This window comes from Colletotrichum acutatum (assembly GCF_030867785.1).
Source record: "Colletotrichum acutatum strain CBS 112980 chromosome Unknown BDZ83scaffold_45, whole genome shotgun sequence".
NCBI classification, from domain to species: domain Eukaryota; kingdom Fungi; phylum Ascomycota; class Sordariomycetes; order Glomerellales; family Glomerellaceae; genus Colletotrichum; species Colletotrichum acutatum.
The window spans coordinates 179,221-194,825 of NW_026849039.1; the positions used below are offsets into that span (position 1 = coordinate 179,221).

At 52.9% G+C, this 15,605-nt stretch overlaps 5 protein-coding genes across 5 annotated transcripts; 2 read left to right on the forward strand and 3 right to left on the reverse strand.

Annotated features, from left to right (window-relative positions):
• The first annotated feature begins 42 nt into the window (after positions 1–42).
• On the forward strand, positions 43–692 carry BDZ83DRAFT_317594 (uncharacterized protein). The gene has a single exon (XM_060502348.1). The coding sequence runs from the start codon at positions 158–160 to the stop codon at positions 500–502; it is 345 nt and encodes a 114-aa protein (XP_060365122.1). The 5' UTR covers positions 43–157; the 3' UTR covers positions 503–692.
• Positions 693–4,045: 3,353 nt separating this feature from the next.
• BDZ83DRAFT_752058 (ankyrin repeat-containing domain protein) lies at positions 4,046–5,278 on the reverse strand (the record flags this gene model as incomplete). The annotated part of the gene is made up of 1 exon (XM_060514143.1): positions 4,046–5,278. One exon carries the CDS (start codon positions 5,276–5,278, stop codon positions 4,046–4,048), a length of 1,233 nt encoding a protein of 410 aa, XP_060365123.1.
• A 1,266-nt stretch (positions 5,279–6,544) lies between these two features.
• BDZ83DRAFT_621050 (uncharacterized protein) lies at positions 6,545–8,396 on the forward strand. The gene has a single exon (XM_060508225.1). It carries the CDS (start codon positions 6,930–6,932, stop codon positions 8,076–8,078), a length of 1,149 nt encoding a protein of 382 aa, XP_060365124.1. The 5' UTR covers positions 6,545–6,929; the 3' UTR covers positions 8,079–8,396.
• Positions 8,397–11,295, reverse strand: BDZ83DRAFT_621051 (uncharacterized protein). Its single transcript, XM_060508226.1, has one exon. It carries the CDS (start codon positions 10,813–10,815, stop codon positions 8,620–8,622), a length of 2,196 nt encoding a protein of 731 aa, XP_060365125.1. The 5' UTR covers positions 10,816–11,295; the 3' UTR covers positions 8,397–8,619.
• A 460-nt stretch (positions 11,296–11,755) lies between these two features.
• Positions 11,756–14,234, reverse strand: BDZ83DRAFT_577315 (peptidase family M13; the record flags this gene model as incomplete). Its single annotated transcript, XM_060505007.1, has 4 exons — positions 11,756–13,126; positions 13,180–13,413; positions 13,472–13,917; positions 14,099–14,234. 4 exons carry the CDS (start codon positions 14,232–14,234, stop codon positions 11,756–11,758), a joined length of 2,187 nt encoding a protein of 728 aa, XP_060365126.1.
• Positions 14,235–15,605: the final 1,371 nt, after the last annotated feature.

The window sequence follows — 15,605 nt, forward strand, 5'->3', positions numbered from 1 at the left end:
AATCCGATCTTTGTCTTAATGAACTCTCTTTCTTCATGCCTCAAAGCTATTTTCTTCTTCGGCTGACATGGATAGACGAGCCAAGCTCACGAGTCGGGTTTTGATCTTTGGGGGCTGAGCTGGAGCCCATCAGCGGTGGCGCATATAGTAATTGCTCATGGGAGGCCTGACCAATTCGCCCATTCTTTTGGTTCTGGTAGGGCCACTGACAGGTCCCATCTTTCCTGGCATCATCATTCCATCTGGTAGCGGGCGATTTGCAGTACTCCGTACACACTGCTTGGGGAGGCCGGGGAACCCCTGGTTTCAAAACTTCCCGCGACGCTGGTTGGGTGGGGGTGGAGAGCGAAGAAGAGGGAGAGGATCCGGGTCATTTTTGGACCTTGTCTGGCCCAGACTTTTTTTGGCCAGTATGGATACTCCAATGGCGATGGGGAGGAGGGAGGGGCTCTGGGAGGCGAAAATGGCAACGCCGCAACGGCAAAGCATGGTCAGGCATTGAGGAGGTCTCTGTTCGCCATGTGGTTAGAGGGGGAGGTGGCTTGTTCAGTCGTTACGATGGTACGCTGGCGTGGGCTCGGGGATGGAGTCGTGGCCGTTGAGAGCGTTGGTAAACTTGGCGCCGGTGGGATTTGATTGTCGTTACATCAGGTCAGAGTATTCTTTTCCTCTCTTGCCTTCAATCCTTTAATCTCTGTGCAACCCCGTCCTTCACTGTCTGGTTACGAACCTAGAAATACAGATGGAGGAAGATGAGGATGCCGAGTTGGAGGGATAATCGCGCCAACTCTGAAAGTTTGAAGGGCTTGACATGATGTCAGCTGTGGTTCTGACGACAGTCTGACAGAGAGCCGCAAAATCTGGCCGGGGGACAGACAGTTCATGATTCGATGGAATAGCGTGCGGCTTTTTGGAGACGCGGTTATGTACGGACGTAGTGTATGGGATACTGCACAGCATGGCATCCTTGGGTTTCGTGAACTAAGCCCGCCACCATATTGCCCACATAGCTCCCCTGCCCACCCGCTGAACCCCGTTTTGATAGGGTTGCAGTGGATTGGTGGAGAGCTTTCGAGCTTCTCCGGGTGGTGGGAGGAGGCGATTGCGAACGTTTGGCTGGCTCTCCTCATTCTTTTTCACATCCTTGGCAACTATCAGGAAACGGCAGGTTTTCTTGGGTTAGTAATTGACTGTCTACCAGGCCTTTACCTGACCTCAGCGGGGGAGAAGAGACATGAGGGGGGGGCGAGTTGTAAGCTTCGATCCCCCCGCGCAGCGAAGAAGGGCAAAAAGAGTTAATGCGTCTCTTGGGTGGATGCGACGGCGGCAAGACGGCACGAGCGGTGGAAGCGTGCCGGTGCCATGTCTCGACTCTCTCTGGCTTACCTTTTTGCGATTTTGGCTTTCATTTTTCTTCTGGTTCCCCCCGCCGCGCCCGCGCGGATGGCTTTTGTTAGTCAACCAGTGATGAACGGCGTTTGGTACGGAACTACGCAGTATGATGCTACTATTTTGCGCGGCTTACGGCTCGCGGCTCGCGGGCGCGCGCATGCGTGTCTTGGGGTCAGGAGTAGATGAGGGCTGGGCATGCAGGCCCGGGATGCATCTTACAGGGCCATCTGAGGTACGACCACTTCTTGGCTGCGGCGCGGGCGCGACATGCAGTAGAAGGGGGGCAAGGCCCAAGGGAAAGAAATGATCGTCTGCCCCGTCTGCGGTGTATTTCGATATTTTGTCCGCGGCGTGCCTTGCATTAAGTGCGTAAGGTAGGATTCTGTCTTTGTTTCTCGGTGTTTTGATAGCGGGTGGAAGCCGAAGGATGGGTTGCATTGGTAGTTCCTAGTGAGTAAAGCATGTTCGTACCGGTAGTGAATCGTGGGTGGGAGGGCTAATGCAGGTTCTGGATTATCAATGACGGAAGTGAATGGTTGCAACATGAATGCTTGACGTACCTAGATGGGATTCTGATGTGGTTTGGCCGTTTGAACATTGATGGACGGTGGTATTGGACCTGATTCTGAACATGTCTGGTTCAACCACGTATCTGGTCGGGTTTCTCTCGTCGTTTACGTTTCTTTTTCTCAATGTCTCGGCAGAGTCTCGCCAAATTGCCCATCAACAAACCCGAATCCGAGATGCAAGTTGGCGTTCAGGCGTCCGAGAAGGCGGCTGGCGTACTTTTTTTTTTTGCATGCTCTTGACACTGCCACAGCTGCAGTGTTGCCCTCCCAAATCAGCGCTCAGACGTTGATGAGATCGGGACCGATTTTCCGGCTCTCTCGAGGTGAGGTAGGATGGCGCGGATGGGAACTCATCACCAGTCTTGCGGGGGGTAGCTCTTTATGAGACTGCTACAAGATAGCGTTCTGACTGATCGTCGATGGGTGGTGTGGTTGCTATGATGTTTGTCAGAAGCGGATGATTTGATATCAGATTTGATGCGGATCCATTTGAAGATCTGATTTGACCAGCTACTCTACCTTAGTTTCAGGGGGCACCCTCTATCTGAATGCTGTGGATTTAGCACTGGCGACAGTGCGATGAACTGCTCCGGTGGCGGCCAACGTCAGATTGAGACGTCCTGATGCCATTGGACGAACTGGGCGATGATCTGAAATATCAGAAACACTCAGCCGGCTCCGAGAATATGTTTCTGACACTACATCCGGCGCCGGCGTGGAACGAAGAGGAGGCCACGAGGCGTATGGGAGTGGCGTTTTTGCCCGTTTAACGTCCGGGCGCAGGCAGGCGGAAGCCGTCTCGGATGGGCTGAAGCTAGGCTAGTAGGCTTTGGTGGACTAGGGGAAGCGTGGCTAGAGCTTCCGGGGCCGACGCTAGACTCTAGACGTGCTTTGGATATCAACGTCCGGGTTCCAACTGTGAAACGGAACTAAGGCGATGATCGATTTTGATGGAAGGGGGAGGGCCAGAGACCTTGATGAGCAGGGTAGTGTGACGCAGTCGAATGTTGGGACAGCCTTCAATGTATGATAGAATCAAACGGGCTAGGAGTATCCAGGTGAAATTGGACGGCGTGAGAAGGTCGTCGCCTTCGAGCGGCGAGTGATAGGGTCGCTTGGTTCGATGAAGCTTTTGGAGGCAGCTCTGGCTATGATAGCATAGCGCGATGGATCAGTGACTTTACTCTCCCAACATATATGTCAATATAATCAAGAGGAAAGAAAATGAAGGCGAGAATTAAATATTCACCGATCTTCCTGTGCTATCTTGCAGGTAGGAAAGAGCCATCTCAACGTCTCCGCCCAGTGCTCTAAGAACCCCCTCCTTGATTCAAGCTCTTCCAAGCCTCAAATACTCTGGGCAGCATACAGCTCTCAATCTTATTGCGAGCCTCTGCAATGGCTTCTCTCCTCCACTCTGATGACGACGTTGGCAACACAACCGTAAGAGCAGTATTACAGGCTAGTACAGTGCCGAACATGGCTTCTTCATTCTCCTCTCCCAAGGGAAACCATCCGCAGCCCTCTCCAAGGACTTTGATCATATGCATCAGCCAAGCTTGTACCATCATAAGCCTCGGTCACACAGCGCCGGGGCCAAGTGTCGGTGATAGTGTCGAGCAAGTGATGAAGTGGGCTCCATTTCGGATCCATGCCAGGTCTTACAGTTGGAGAAGCTCCTTCTGTGATTAGCCATCTAGCGTTACGAACTAAGGCTTTGTTATCTTCCTCATCTCTGAAAAAGGACCTAGGTTCCAAAGCGGCGGCCGTCGCATACAGCGCAAGCATGCCAATAGTGCAGGTCGTGACCTCGGAACAATCATCCTCGGAGTCCATGTCTGAATAGACCGAGAGCTCATCGTTGTGGAAGTATTCTATCACGCCAGACCCAACACGAAAATCGACAATCTTTTGAAGATCAACTTTTGACACCACCAGAAATTCTCTAAGGGTGGATGTCTCCAGGGCTTGGAAATTGCATTGGCATGCAATCAAGAAGCAATCGAGAATCTCTTGATCAAGAGGCGCAAAGTGTGGTTCGTGTTGCGCGATGGTATCCCACAAGACATCCGACATCATCTTGTTCAGGCCCGGTGCCAGAGGGGTTGTATAATCCTTGCCCAATACTCGGACCTCGCCGTTGAGAGTGATTGTCTCAGCCTGGAGACGATCTTACCTTCGGTTCCCGAAGGACAATACCAGGCGCCTTCCGATTCTGAAAAGAGATAACGTGCCGCATTTGACTTTGCCACGTTTGATGAGAATTTGAAGATATCAGTTGCCACTTCCGATGAGAATAATTCAGAAATATTGGGTGTCGGATCTGTCTCTTCCATGACCAGAGCATATTCGAAATCGTTATTGTAGTGAACGCTACGCCATTCTGGCGTGAAGGGCTGCTCCGGGTCTGCCCCGAGACGTCGCAGGAGGGCGACCGAAAGCTCATTACGCGCCGTTATGGCGTAATACAACGGCGTCGCACCACTTTCCACCACGACTTCGTCAACATCCACTCCCATACACTGCACGAGCTCTTTGATGATGGGCCAATTGCCGGAAAAGGCGGCGGATTGGAGTGCGGAAACCATCACCGCTGGACCTGGATACTTTGTCGGATCCAACCCCCTATAGGCACTGGCGAAGACCTGGTTGACGCGAGGGTAGTTTGGCGAAGAATGGCTCACACTTACTTTTCGAGACGGAGCGCCGCGGGAGAGCAGTGGGCGCGCGACGGAGACTTTGTGGTTGCAAATAGCAGTGTGTAGGGGCGTCCAGGCCGGCACAGCATGCCCCATCAAGTGACAACCGGGAACCTGAAAGGTGCCTGGGGGAATACACTGGCACAGAAACCTCGCCGGCATTTCCATATCGACAGAGTGCTGGTCCAGTAACCACTGGACGGTATCGTAGTGCCCGCCCTTTGCGGCGAGGTGTAAGGGCGTCGCGAAGCATGCTTTCGACAGCGCGACCTTGACACCGTCATCGCTTGGAACCTCTCGGCGTTTCCACTCCTTCCAATATTCTACTTTTACCCAGTCTTCGAGGCACTGAGGAGCATCGAATGAATAGACTTTGTTCATGTCGGCGCCGTGCGACGCTATGCGCTGGAGAGTGACCAGGTTCCCTGTCGCGGCGCTTCTGGTAATGATGTCGGTAATGCCATCGCGTATCGCTGCGAGGTATACTTCTTCCTGAAGATTCGTGTGGAGCTTGATGCTGACTTGCGCGAGCGCGGCGACGGTGCAACTATCTAGGTAGATGCAGATTTGTAGCCAGATTTCGGCAGGAAATTCCCCGTGCGGTATAGTTGACGACATGGTGGTCGTAAATGAGGGATATGTGCTGTGATTGGTGGTATGGGAAGACGATCAATGCGATTGTTTCGAGGACTTTTTGTAAGTTGCCCTACAGAAAATGACCAGAAGTCTTTCGGGAAGCTTTGAGGCACGAAGGTAAGGATAATCTAAGGTACCTAATTACATACTTCAGTGCAAATCATCAAGGTAACCACCAATGAGAACCTGGAAGGAGCAAGAAGATAGCTCAACCTTTTCTTTTCTCCATTAGCCTACCTTGCAACCAATCTCAAGATTTTGATGCGGGGAAGAGTTGCGAAGACGGAAAAGTCCTTTGAAAAGTGTTTCTCAAGAGACTCTCCGGCTCGCCGTTGCAGTTCGGCCTCGGCCTCCTTCCGGAAGACTGACTCCACCGAGCCGTCCCGATCTTCCGGATCCCACTCATACGGTCCACTAAGTCTTCCGCTGAAAGTGCATTGTCCGTGTCTCGTCAGACTGACGAATCATGTATTGCGCTTGATAGTATTCCGTGCAACTGAAATGAGGCTAGAAGCGTATCATGACAGGTTCTTCGTGTGAGAATGAAGACTAGGAAACTTCCGGGGACGCGAGAGACAGCACGTTCCTTGGCCCTAATCAGTGGCCCTGGACTACTGCTGAGCGACCAAATCCTTGAACTGACGATCTTACAGTCGCTGTAGGGAGGAAAGGCGGTGGCGATGCCTTTCAAGCTTTCATCCGCCGACCATGCCCGGTCTTGTACGCTGGCCGTGACCCACCCGGCGGAAAACACCCACATCGCCGATGACCCGCACCGCACCGCACCGCGGCGGCGGCCAATGGCCCCCACCCGCTCAAGCATTCGTGTTTTTTTCCCGACAGTTTTCGCGCCAGTGAACTTAATTGAACCCTGGCTCAAAAGAGATAAGGAAAGCGCCCCCAAATTTCCCTCAACGATGAGTAAACGCGAAGGAGTAAACATGCTAGGAGTTGCTGGGTAAGTTTGATTGCCGCAATAAACGAGATAATCCCTCGCCTTGGTAAGGCAGATAGCCATATTGGAACTTTGGAAGGACCTCAGATGAATGGCCGTATAATGCTGCATGGGGCATCCCTTCGGTCACGCCGCCGGACACTAGTCACGGACTGCGACCGACTCAAGGGATGAGCGGGCACCGGTGGAGAACAAGCCTTGATTGTCGCGAGAGAATCCAGGCCCGATCACGCAACGTTGACGAGTGACGAAGGGTCTCTTTGTGTTTTCAAGCTTTCCTGGCGTCGGATCAAGTGCCGTCTTGCATACCGGATCTTCCGGATGAGCACAGCAGCTCACTTAGTCATTCTCGTCTTTTGACTAATACGACATATTCTCTAGTCGCAACGCGACATTCGCATGCTAGTCTCTGGAAAAACCTGGGAATAAGATGCGGATCAAAAATCATGCCCGTCGCTCAAAGTTTCATGATGCAGGACAAACGCACAGGGTCCAACCCGTTTTTCCCGGATGTGCACAGCACCAAGCGGTAAGAGAGGTTTTCACCACCTAGTTAGTCCCACGCCGGTTCATTAGGCCCAAAAACCATCCGACGTCATGACAGGCGATCCCTCCATCCCAGGTTACAAGTAATCTATTTTACCACGAGAGACTTTTTTCACACAAGCCGAGGAACAAATGGCTAGTGGCTGCCATAGCGAGACCACGTTCCCGCCGCTAGGGCCGCCGACGCAGGCATGCCGCGTTGATCGGTTGACGGGGCGGCCAACATACTTCAGCCGTCCGATGTCCGGAGAGCTGAAAAGGCTGACGACGTCCTGTCACCTTCCTTCCGTCCCATCTCACCTCATCTCATCTTATCTCAGTTTGCAGTTACATACGTCAGATAACATACTGCTATCAAATACCTATTCATCTCCAAGTCAGAGACCACTATCTCACCCGATTGAACGAGACCAGTTATTAAGAAAGCGCAAATCAATACGGGTACAGTGGCCGAATAGTTTAAGCTACACACACGTCCGCTGCGAAAGCAACCTCATAATGTCATCCACAACCACCATCCTCACATCCTCACAACAAACAATGACATCGCCACATCACCCATCCCCGCAAAGCTGTCATCCCTTCATGACACTCCCCCTCGAACTCCGCCTTCTCATCTGGGAAACCTTCAGCTCGGAACCCCGCGTTTTCGAATACCGTGTAGACACCCACCTCATCAAGCCGCCCCGCGAGTACCGCCACCCCCGTGCCGCGGCCCTCATCACAAACGCAGAATCACGAAAGGCAACCCGCGCGCTCCTCAGGCCCTTCCCGCACCCGTACGACGTTCAAAAGGATTCCCGCCCGTCGCCGCCGGAACTGGAGTTCGTGCCCTCATCAGATATCGTCTACCTCCCACCGCTCGTCTACCGCACGCGGCTCGGTGCGTGGGATTCACTCTGGACTACGAAACCGGGGATCGAGAATGTAGGGATTCACTGGTCTGTTCTGCTCGACGAGCGGCGTATCGCGGAGGCGTTGCGGGCTTGTTCGCGGTGTTTCACTGATATGAGGAGGTTGTTTGTCTTTATCGAGTTTAAGCCGCTTCCGCAGCCAGAGGAGGAGGTTGGTAACGGTGGGATTGTGAGGTTATTGGGTCCTGCGGAGGATGAGTACCGCTTGCCGAGTCTATATGCCGAGGCGCATGGGTTGATGGATGAGTTCTGGACGTGGGGGGAGCTGAGTACGGCGCTTCAGAAGGTTAGGAGGGGCTTGAAGTGGGCGCCTGAGATTGAGGGGGTGTTGTACACCAGGGAGATGGAGGAGGCATCTGCGTTCTGAGATGTTATGGGATGGGTATGTTCGATCGCTTTCTCTCATCTGAGCTTTTTGATGGTCGTTTTGATCAGGAAACCGGGCTGATTCGGGGTCATGCTCTGTCAGAGGATATCATAATTGTGATGAGGTTTCATTAGGAATTAAGCTCGACGTGCGGCGCCATGATCGGGCGGAGGGTCTCACGGCATTTTAGCGGGTTTTGGGGTGTTTTGATGACTGGTCTGATACAGAACTGCCACTATTCAATGAGATACCAAGGCATTTTGAGCATATTCGGAGACTTTTCCTTGTGTGCGTTTGTGTAGAAGAGAATAATCAAGTTGCTTTCTTTTACTATGAAATATATCTCATCACATTCCCGAGGAACTCAACTTCCAGAGCCCTGTATATCTGGGTGTCGTCTTCAACTTGTTCGTACATCTCACTTCTGCCTCTACTCAAGCCGTTGAGATGGGGTGCTCGTGGCCACAGCCTCCGTCAAGCTCAAATCCACGCCCGTAGAGCTCCGAGAGCCTCGAGGCCCATTTTCATTATCACCTCAATCTCAATAACCTCTTCTCCAACCTCCCCCACACCCTTCCCTCAACGTCCCACTCATCCTGGTCATATGATCTCCATATTCTACCTCCGAATCCGACAATGCATCAAGCTCGCCATCCTCCAGTTCCTCGACTTCGGTCTCAAGCTCAAGCGTAGACTCAAATCCATGCTCAACCTTGTGCTCCTCTGTATCCTTCACTTCACCCTCCTCCATGCCACTTTGAAGGGCCTCCTCTTCGGTCTCCTCTTCGGTTTCCTCATCCCACACTTTACTCTCCTCATAGTCGCCATCCTCCTCTTCGACATAAGTACCTTCATCGATAAGCCCGTGCTGCCTCAGGACCTCCTCAACCTTGAGCCTGTCAGACCAGTAATCAAATGCATCGCGAATGGCGAAAGCCCATTCTGGCGCGGTTTCCGGCCTCTCATGTAAATCACGGACACACATCTCCCACGCCTCGTACACTCGAGCAACCCCTCCGAGACCACCCTCCCCGAACGGGAACCACGCTCCCTTTTGCACAAGAAGACGGGCAAAGGGGCCGATTGAGCCCAACGCAGAGGGCAGCGGCTCCAGTTCTCGCAGATGGCCCACCATGATCTTCTTCATCAGGTAGACGAAGGGGGTGAGAGACGGGTCCGGGTCGGTGTCACGCATGCCGATCGGGTTCGCGCCCTGGGTCATCAGCCACTTTAAGGTCGTCAGGGCCCGCCCCTGATAGTCCCAGTCCATCGCATCAATCGTGCCACAGAGAGCGAGCATGCCGAGAGAAGAGCCCGATAAACGGTCCTGCTCTTTGTCGGGAGGCATAGTAAGGGGACAAGTTGCGCGCCATAAGCCGTTCCGCTCCGCAAAGCCCCATCTGATGAACTTCAAGAAGGGGCAATCCTGCTCGAAAGTCACTTTATCTCCGAAATCCAATACGTCTATCAAAGGGCGAAGAATATCCGTACAGTCGCGGTCGACGCCACAGGAGACCTCGCAGATGAGGAAAAACGTCGACTGAAGTTCTCCTACAAGCGGGGCATATTCCGGCCGATGCGTCCGTTGGGTCTCCCGGATGAAGTCCGCGATGACTTGAGCGAACGAGTCAAGAACCGAATTACAGTCGGACTCGGTTGTATCAGTTAACACTGGCAACAACAGCTTTAGCAGTGATATTTTGGGGCCGTTATCTGCAGAAGCGGTCCAAAGGCTGTCTTCCACCGTCATACGCTGCTTGGCGGCCTCGATATGACCCTGGGCGATGGCCAAATCGAGTGCCAGCGTCAATAATGAGTTTCCATGATGGAAGCATACCTCCACATCGGCCCCGAGGCTGAGCAAATGCGACACAACTTCTCTCTCCGTGTGTACATTGCGCTCGGAGGGACGATACTCGCAGGCGTATTGAATCGGCGTGGCGCCTCTGTTGTCAGGACTGTCTACCGAGAGGCCCCAGTTCTTGACGAGATCGCTCATCACCTCCAAGTTCCCAGCACGAGCCGCATCGTGCAGGGCGTTATGCGGCCTGGAACTTTCCAGGGCATCTATTGCCCAGAGCCTCGCCTCTCTGGCGGGCAGTGGGACGAATGGGCACGTTTCCGCGCCCGCTTCCGGATCCCAGAAAGGGGACTTTCTCATGGCGTACTCACCCTGCAACTGAGTTGTCAGAGATGCTCCGGCGGAAAGCAGAAGGCGAGCGACGGAGCTGTGTCGCTGGCACAAGGCCACATGTAAAGATGTGCGGGCAGGGCGACAGATGGAGGGGAAGGACCGGCCCCTTGCCATCTTCCCGACTGGCATGCAACAGCATAGGCTTCTCCCGGGGCCATCGACATCGACGTTCTGATCTAGAAGCCACTTGACCATCTCATAGCGGCCTCCTGCGGTAGCCTGGTACAGCGGGGTGCCCCAGGTCGTCATCCTGTCCAGATTTTCGTCGCCCTTGGGACCCCATGGTAGTGGTGCCACGGGATATGCCTTGGCAATATCCGCGCCGAAGAGATGGGCGCGTTTGAGAGTGTCGAGATTACCAGTCTTCGAGGCGTAAGTGACGCAGTCCGACGCGTCGTCCCGTATACTTTGGAGATACAAATTGCGATTGAGGATGTCGTGGAATCTGTGGTTGACCCGTACCAGGCGTGCCCTATCGGACTGAGAGAGGTAGCTGTTGACGAGCAGCCATAGTTCCGCTGGTAGCTCGTCAGTCGACATCATAAATCCTCTCAACGCGATGCGAATTCGAATCCAGCGTCGAAGTCGATGGAGAGAGCTGCGATGAGCCTGTATTGGGACCCACCCCTGCACGATATCGCAAGTTGGGGGGGGGGGCAAAGCCACACCGCCACAGTGCGGTCATGAGCCACGAGAACCGCTTTCGACTCGTATAGTCACAATGCAGGCATTCTGTAATAATCAGAGATTGGTTGCCAATTGGAGGGGAAAAACAGGTACTTATCGACATTTCTTTCTCATATTCCCGAATGTAAGTTTCTGGTGTGTATTGGTGACCGCGTTGGAGTTCGACGATCGACAGGGTGAACCACGGGCAATGATGGAGTAGCATCCGGACAGGTGTGTCCCAAGGACTGGGGCACCATACATTTCCCTCCGTCACAGCCGATGCCGATCCGGACGAGAGCGGGGCCGTGTTCCGGGACGAGTGCTATGTTGTGCCTGGTATCCAATTTGTTGATGATCTTCGCCAGTAATCGATCCGCGCTGAGGCGCCGAAGCCTTCGACCGTCATATTGAAAATACATGGCAGAATGAGACTCACTCAAATGGTTCGATGTCTGCGCTAAAACAAATCTCCTTTGCTGCATAGGTATGCTGATATTCCCTTCGAGTCGGGCGAAGTCTCACTCCTACTGGTACGCTTCCTTCCGGTGACAGACACCCGTATGTTAGTAGCCAGTAAGGCATGTAACACGGCCGAATTGCATCATGAAAGATCACTGACATACGACTTGTGAGAAGTTAATGATTCTTGATTTAATTTATGATGCATGAGGGCTGGGAAAGCCGGCAGAGAGCCAAGTCCCCACCAGTACAGCCGGGCAGCATCAATCGCCGGCGATACTCCTCTCTCTCTCTCTCTCTTTCTCTCTCTCACAGGAAACCGAGGCTATCGACGTCTCAAGACCCCACGGGACGTCTACCAAAGCTCACACGTAGGCTGTCTTTGAGGGCAGTTAAAAACGCTGCGGAAGTCCTTCGAGTTGTCCAAGGGCCCCTTGATTCGAGCGAATCCTGGAGAGTGCACGTCGGCCCCAAGCAGGTAGACGTCGTACACCTTCGAAGACGACACGTCGCACCAATTTTGCGCCCATTTTAAGAAGAAAATCTGGTCATGCGAGAAACTCTGCAGGCCAGGCAAGTCGAAATCTTGAGACTTCTTGTCTGCCTGTAGTTTCTTCCATGCCGTATAACTTGTCGCCACACCTCCAGCATCTGCTATATTTTCACCAAGCGTGAAGTTACCCCGAACGGGAACATTCGTACCATTAGGCGCAATGACTGTGAACTGCTGATACTGATTGGCGAAGCATTTGGTACGATTACTGAACGCCTTGAGGCTCTGCTCATCCCACCAGTTAGTGAGGGAGCCGTTGGCAGCATAATTGTGCCCGCTGTTGTCAAAGCCATGGGTGAGCTCATGACCAAGAACGGTGCCAAGTGCGCCATAGTTGACATATGAGGGATAGGCAACATTATAGAGGGGCTTCTGCTGGATACCAGCATTGATGACGATGTCGTTGAAGGTTGTAGAGTAGTAAGCGTTTGTTGTCGATGGGGTTTGCAACCAAATGTTCTTATCAGCAGGCTTACCAAGCAGAGCCCACAGTGACTTGCTAGAGAAAGTGGCAAACGCGAGGGCATTGTCAAAGTAAGAGTCGGTAACCTTGAGACCATTGTAATAGTCCGCAAGCTTGCGTGGGTTTGTGGTATCTGGAGACACGTCGGGGTAGCCGATCTTTTTCGAAATGGCGTTAACCTTCACTTCGGCCTCTTTCTTGACTTCGGATGTTAACCAGTCCTTTTCGCCGAGGCGCGAGATAAAGGCCTGCTGAATTGTGCCCATCATGTTGATAGCCAGATCACGAGCTTCGTTCGAGTATGCCTTATCGAGGTAAAATCGACTCAGAATCCAGCCGAGCCCAGCAGGTAGGCCACTCCATGGGACACCCTCATCCACATGAGCGACGCATTGCTGCCATCTCGGTGGCTTGCCAACCAGCTCCGGATCTGTAGCGCGAAGCTTCGATTTCAAGTCGTTCAACCTTTCCGTGACATCTGTCTCGACAAAATTGGAGAAGGTGGATACAGTTTTCCAGATGAAGAATCCTTGGACTGTTTCGACGGAGGTGTTGGCGAGAAGCTGAGATAGATTGCCAAAGTAGGCGGGGGAGAACACAAGTTGATCGGGTGTGTAGTCCGCAGGAATCAAGTTGTTGATGACGAAATCGTGACCGAGTTCCGGGGCCACGCTCGTGACCTCTTCCAACTTGAATTTTCTTGCTGGCGACTTTGATGACTGTTAGTTCCGCGGCCAGACCTAAAGGTCAGGAAATCACTCACAGTTGGGCTTGCTTTGCTGTCATCGGTGGCCTGCAAAGCGACCGCGTCCTTCTCAAACTTAGTGACGGCTAGAGCGAGTCTCTGAGCATTCATGACATCGAGTTTCGCCGGATGGACTGCCTGAAGAAGTGCTGCCATGATGCGCTCGTACTCCGCAACGGTATCATTATTTCGGGCTACAGAGCCTGTGAGTAACGGCGTGCCTCCAGGGATGACGGATATGAGTGTCTTGTTCTGCTCAAAATCAGTATGTATCCATAGTGGCAGGCTTTCAGGTCCCATGTCAACATACCGTATTCTGGTCATCAAAGTCAACAGTGACTGACTCAAAGGTAGAAATGCCAAGTTGACCAAAGAGCAGTAGCGTCTTGCCCATGTTTTTGGCATCATTCTTCGAGATCTTGCGTTCCTTGTCCTCTGTAGTATTGGCCACAGGAAAAGCCTCCGCGACGCGGTTGACGAGATTGATGAGAGGACCCAAGCCTGCAGCTTTAACAGCGGTGTCATTGATGCAAGCATTGTATATCTCTACGATCAGCTGAAAGTTGTCTCGATCCACGCCTACTTGCTCTTGTGACAGCGATGCCGTGATGAACCCGGCGTCTGGCCCGCTGGGATAGGTGCCTTCTACGATGTTCTTCAGCACTATTGAGACATCACTGCCGACAATACCCAGCGATGAGGCCTTTCCTTGGCCAGCCCCAGGCGCATGGGTTGCTTTCCACCCAGAGCACGCATCTGCCAAGAAAGTGTATTAGCCAACCAGAGTCATGCAACGTACAGAATCCGCAGCAGTGCCGAGTAGGAAAACAACGGAAAAAGATGTGAGACATGGATCCGAAGCTTGGGCGCGGGGAAACTAGAGCTGGAAGCAATGCGAGTGGGGGAAACAAAAGGCAATTGGAGTCGTGCGACGCACATTTGTCAAAGTCTGTGCACGGATCGATGTCGGTATGGTTCGGCGCGAGACTCATGAGAATGTTTGAGGCGATCTCGAGACAAATCGGTGTGGTGCAAAGGCTGCTGCCGTCCGCGGCCGCAGTGAAGGGAGCCATTCTGTCGACTTTCGAGCAGTGTTTCGAACGTCCTGACAGAGCTAGCATCACAAGTCAGCGAGAAGGCTCTTGGCCAGTTGAAGTACTTGATAGACACACCTTGGGATAAAGAAGCGACCTGGCAAGCCGGACAGTGAAGCTGAGACGCCTGACACTGGAACCAGAAGCGCCTTTCACGGATAACGCCAAAGTTAAAGAGAGAGAGAGAGAGAGAGTAAAGCTAGCGAGGATCGGTTGGAGCTGGTTCATCCAGTGTGGGCTTGGGAACGAGCTGGTCCCTATATATAATGGCTCGCAAGGAGAGAGAAATATGCTTTTCCTGCAAACCTTTTTTGGTCTAGACGATGTTGGGCATCGAGAACCATAGAACACAGAATAAAGATGCCAAAAGCGGTAACGAGAGGGCGGCGGTGGTGTGGTGTCGTTGATGTCGCAGAAGAAGAAAGGCAGCGAGGCGTTGATCCAGTTCTCTTCAAGCAGTCCGAGTGTACCCCAACAGACCAAGTACCTGCTCTATTCAACTGTCTCATGATCTTCACTGTCTCTAGCCAAAGCAGAGTCTAGCTAGTTGCACCTTCCTAACCCATCCTTGGACGTCCTGGAACATCGCAGGCTGCAGGCGAGGCTGCCTTGTTTCCTGCCAAGACTGCCATTTGCCAAAGTCAAGCCAACCCCAGTTCGTTGACACATCGGAACTCTATGTGGTGACGAAGTCGACTCGGCGGATGTTCAGATGTGCATGCGGCGAAGGTAAGCATTGCGGAGAAAGGCAGTACAAAAGTGCCGCTCGCCAAGGATCGGGGGCTTTTGCAGAGTAACCTCCGGAGTGACATTTCAGCCGCGGGAAGCCGATCCCGACTCCCCGTCCCGTATCCCCCGCGTATCTTAGCTCAGTTTATTCTCTCAAGTTGAGTAACACGATGTCGATCATCTATGTGCGTTTTTGCAGAAAATCGCTCGCGAATTGAGGCTGCCAGATGGCCTCTGGACTGGTATCTTGGCCTGCCCAGAACGGACAGCTGGAATATTGGGCTGATATGTGGCTGCGACTGAGCTTCCGTACTGATTACCCCAAGCTGGTTTCGTAATGCCATGTGGACGCACGTGTGTCGTGTCCCAAAAGCCGACAAGTTGGTTAGCGCGGTGGTCAAATGAACGGCGCGATTTGTTCTTGGAGGCTAGCTGGTACTCTATCAACTGCAGTGAAGGACAGCATAACAATTGTTCACCTCCAACACTGGAATAAAAGAGATGAAAGTCGGCGACCAGCCCACGCAAATATCCCATACCGCAAACCGTAGGAAGAATACCACTTGGCCATCATGTTGGCAGCGCCAAGAATCTTTGCATGACTGTTAAGCAACGGCCGAC

Coding starts and splice junctions, on each gene's coding strand:
- BDZ83DRAFT_621050 (XM_060508225.1), top strand. CDS start 6,930: ATGGCTAGTGGCTGCCATAGCGAGACCACGTTCCCGCCGCTAGGGCCG.
- BDZ83DRAFT_621051 (XM_060508226.1), bottom strand. CDS start 10,815: ATGATGTCGACTGACGAGCTACCAGCGGAACTATGGCTGCTCGTCAAC.
- BDZ83DRAFT_317594 (XM_060502348.1), top strand. CDS start 158: ATGGGAGGCCTGACCAATTCGCCCATTCTTTTGGTTCTGGTAGGGCCA.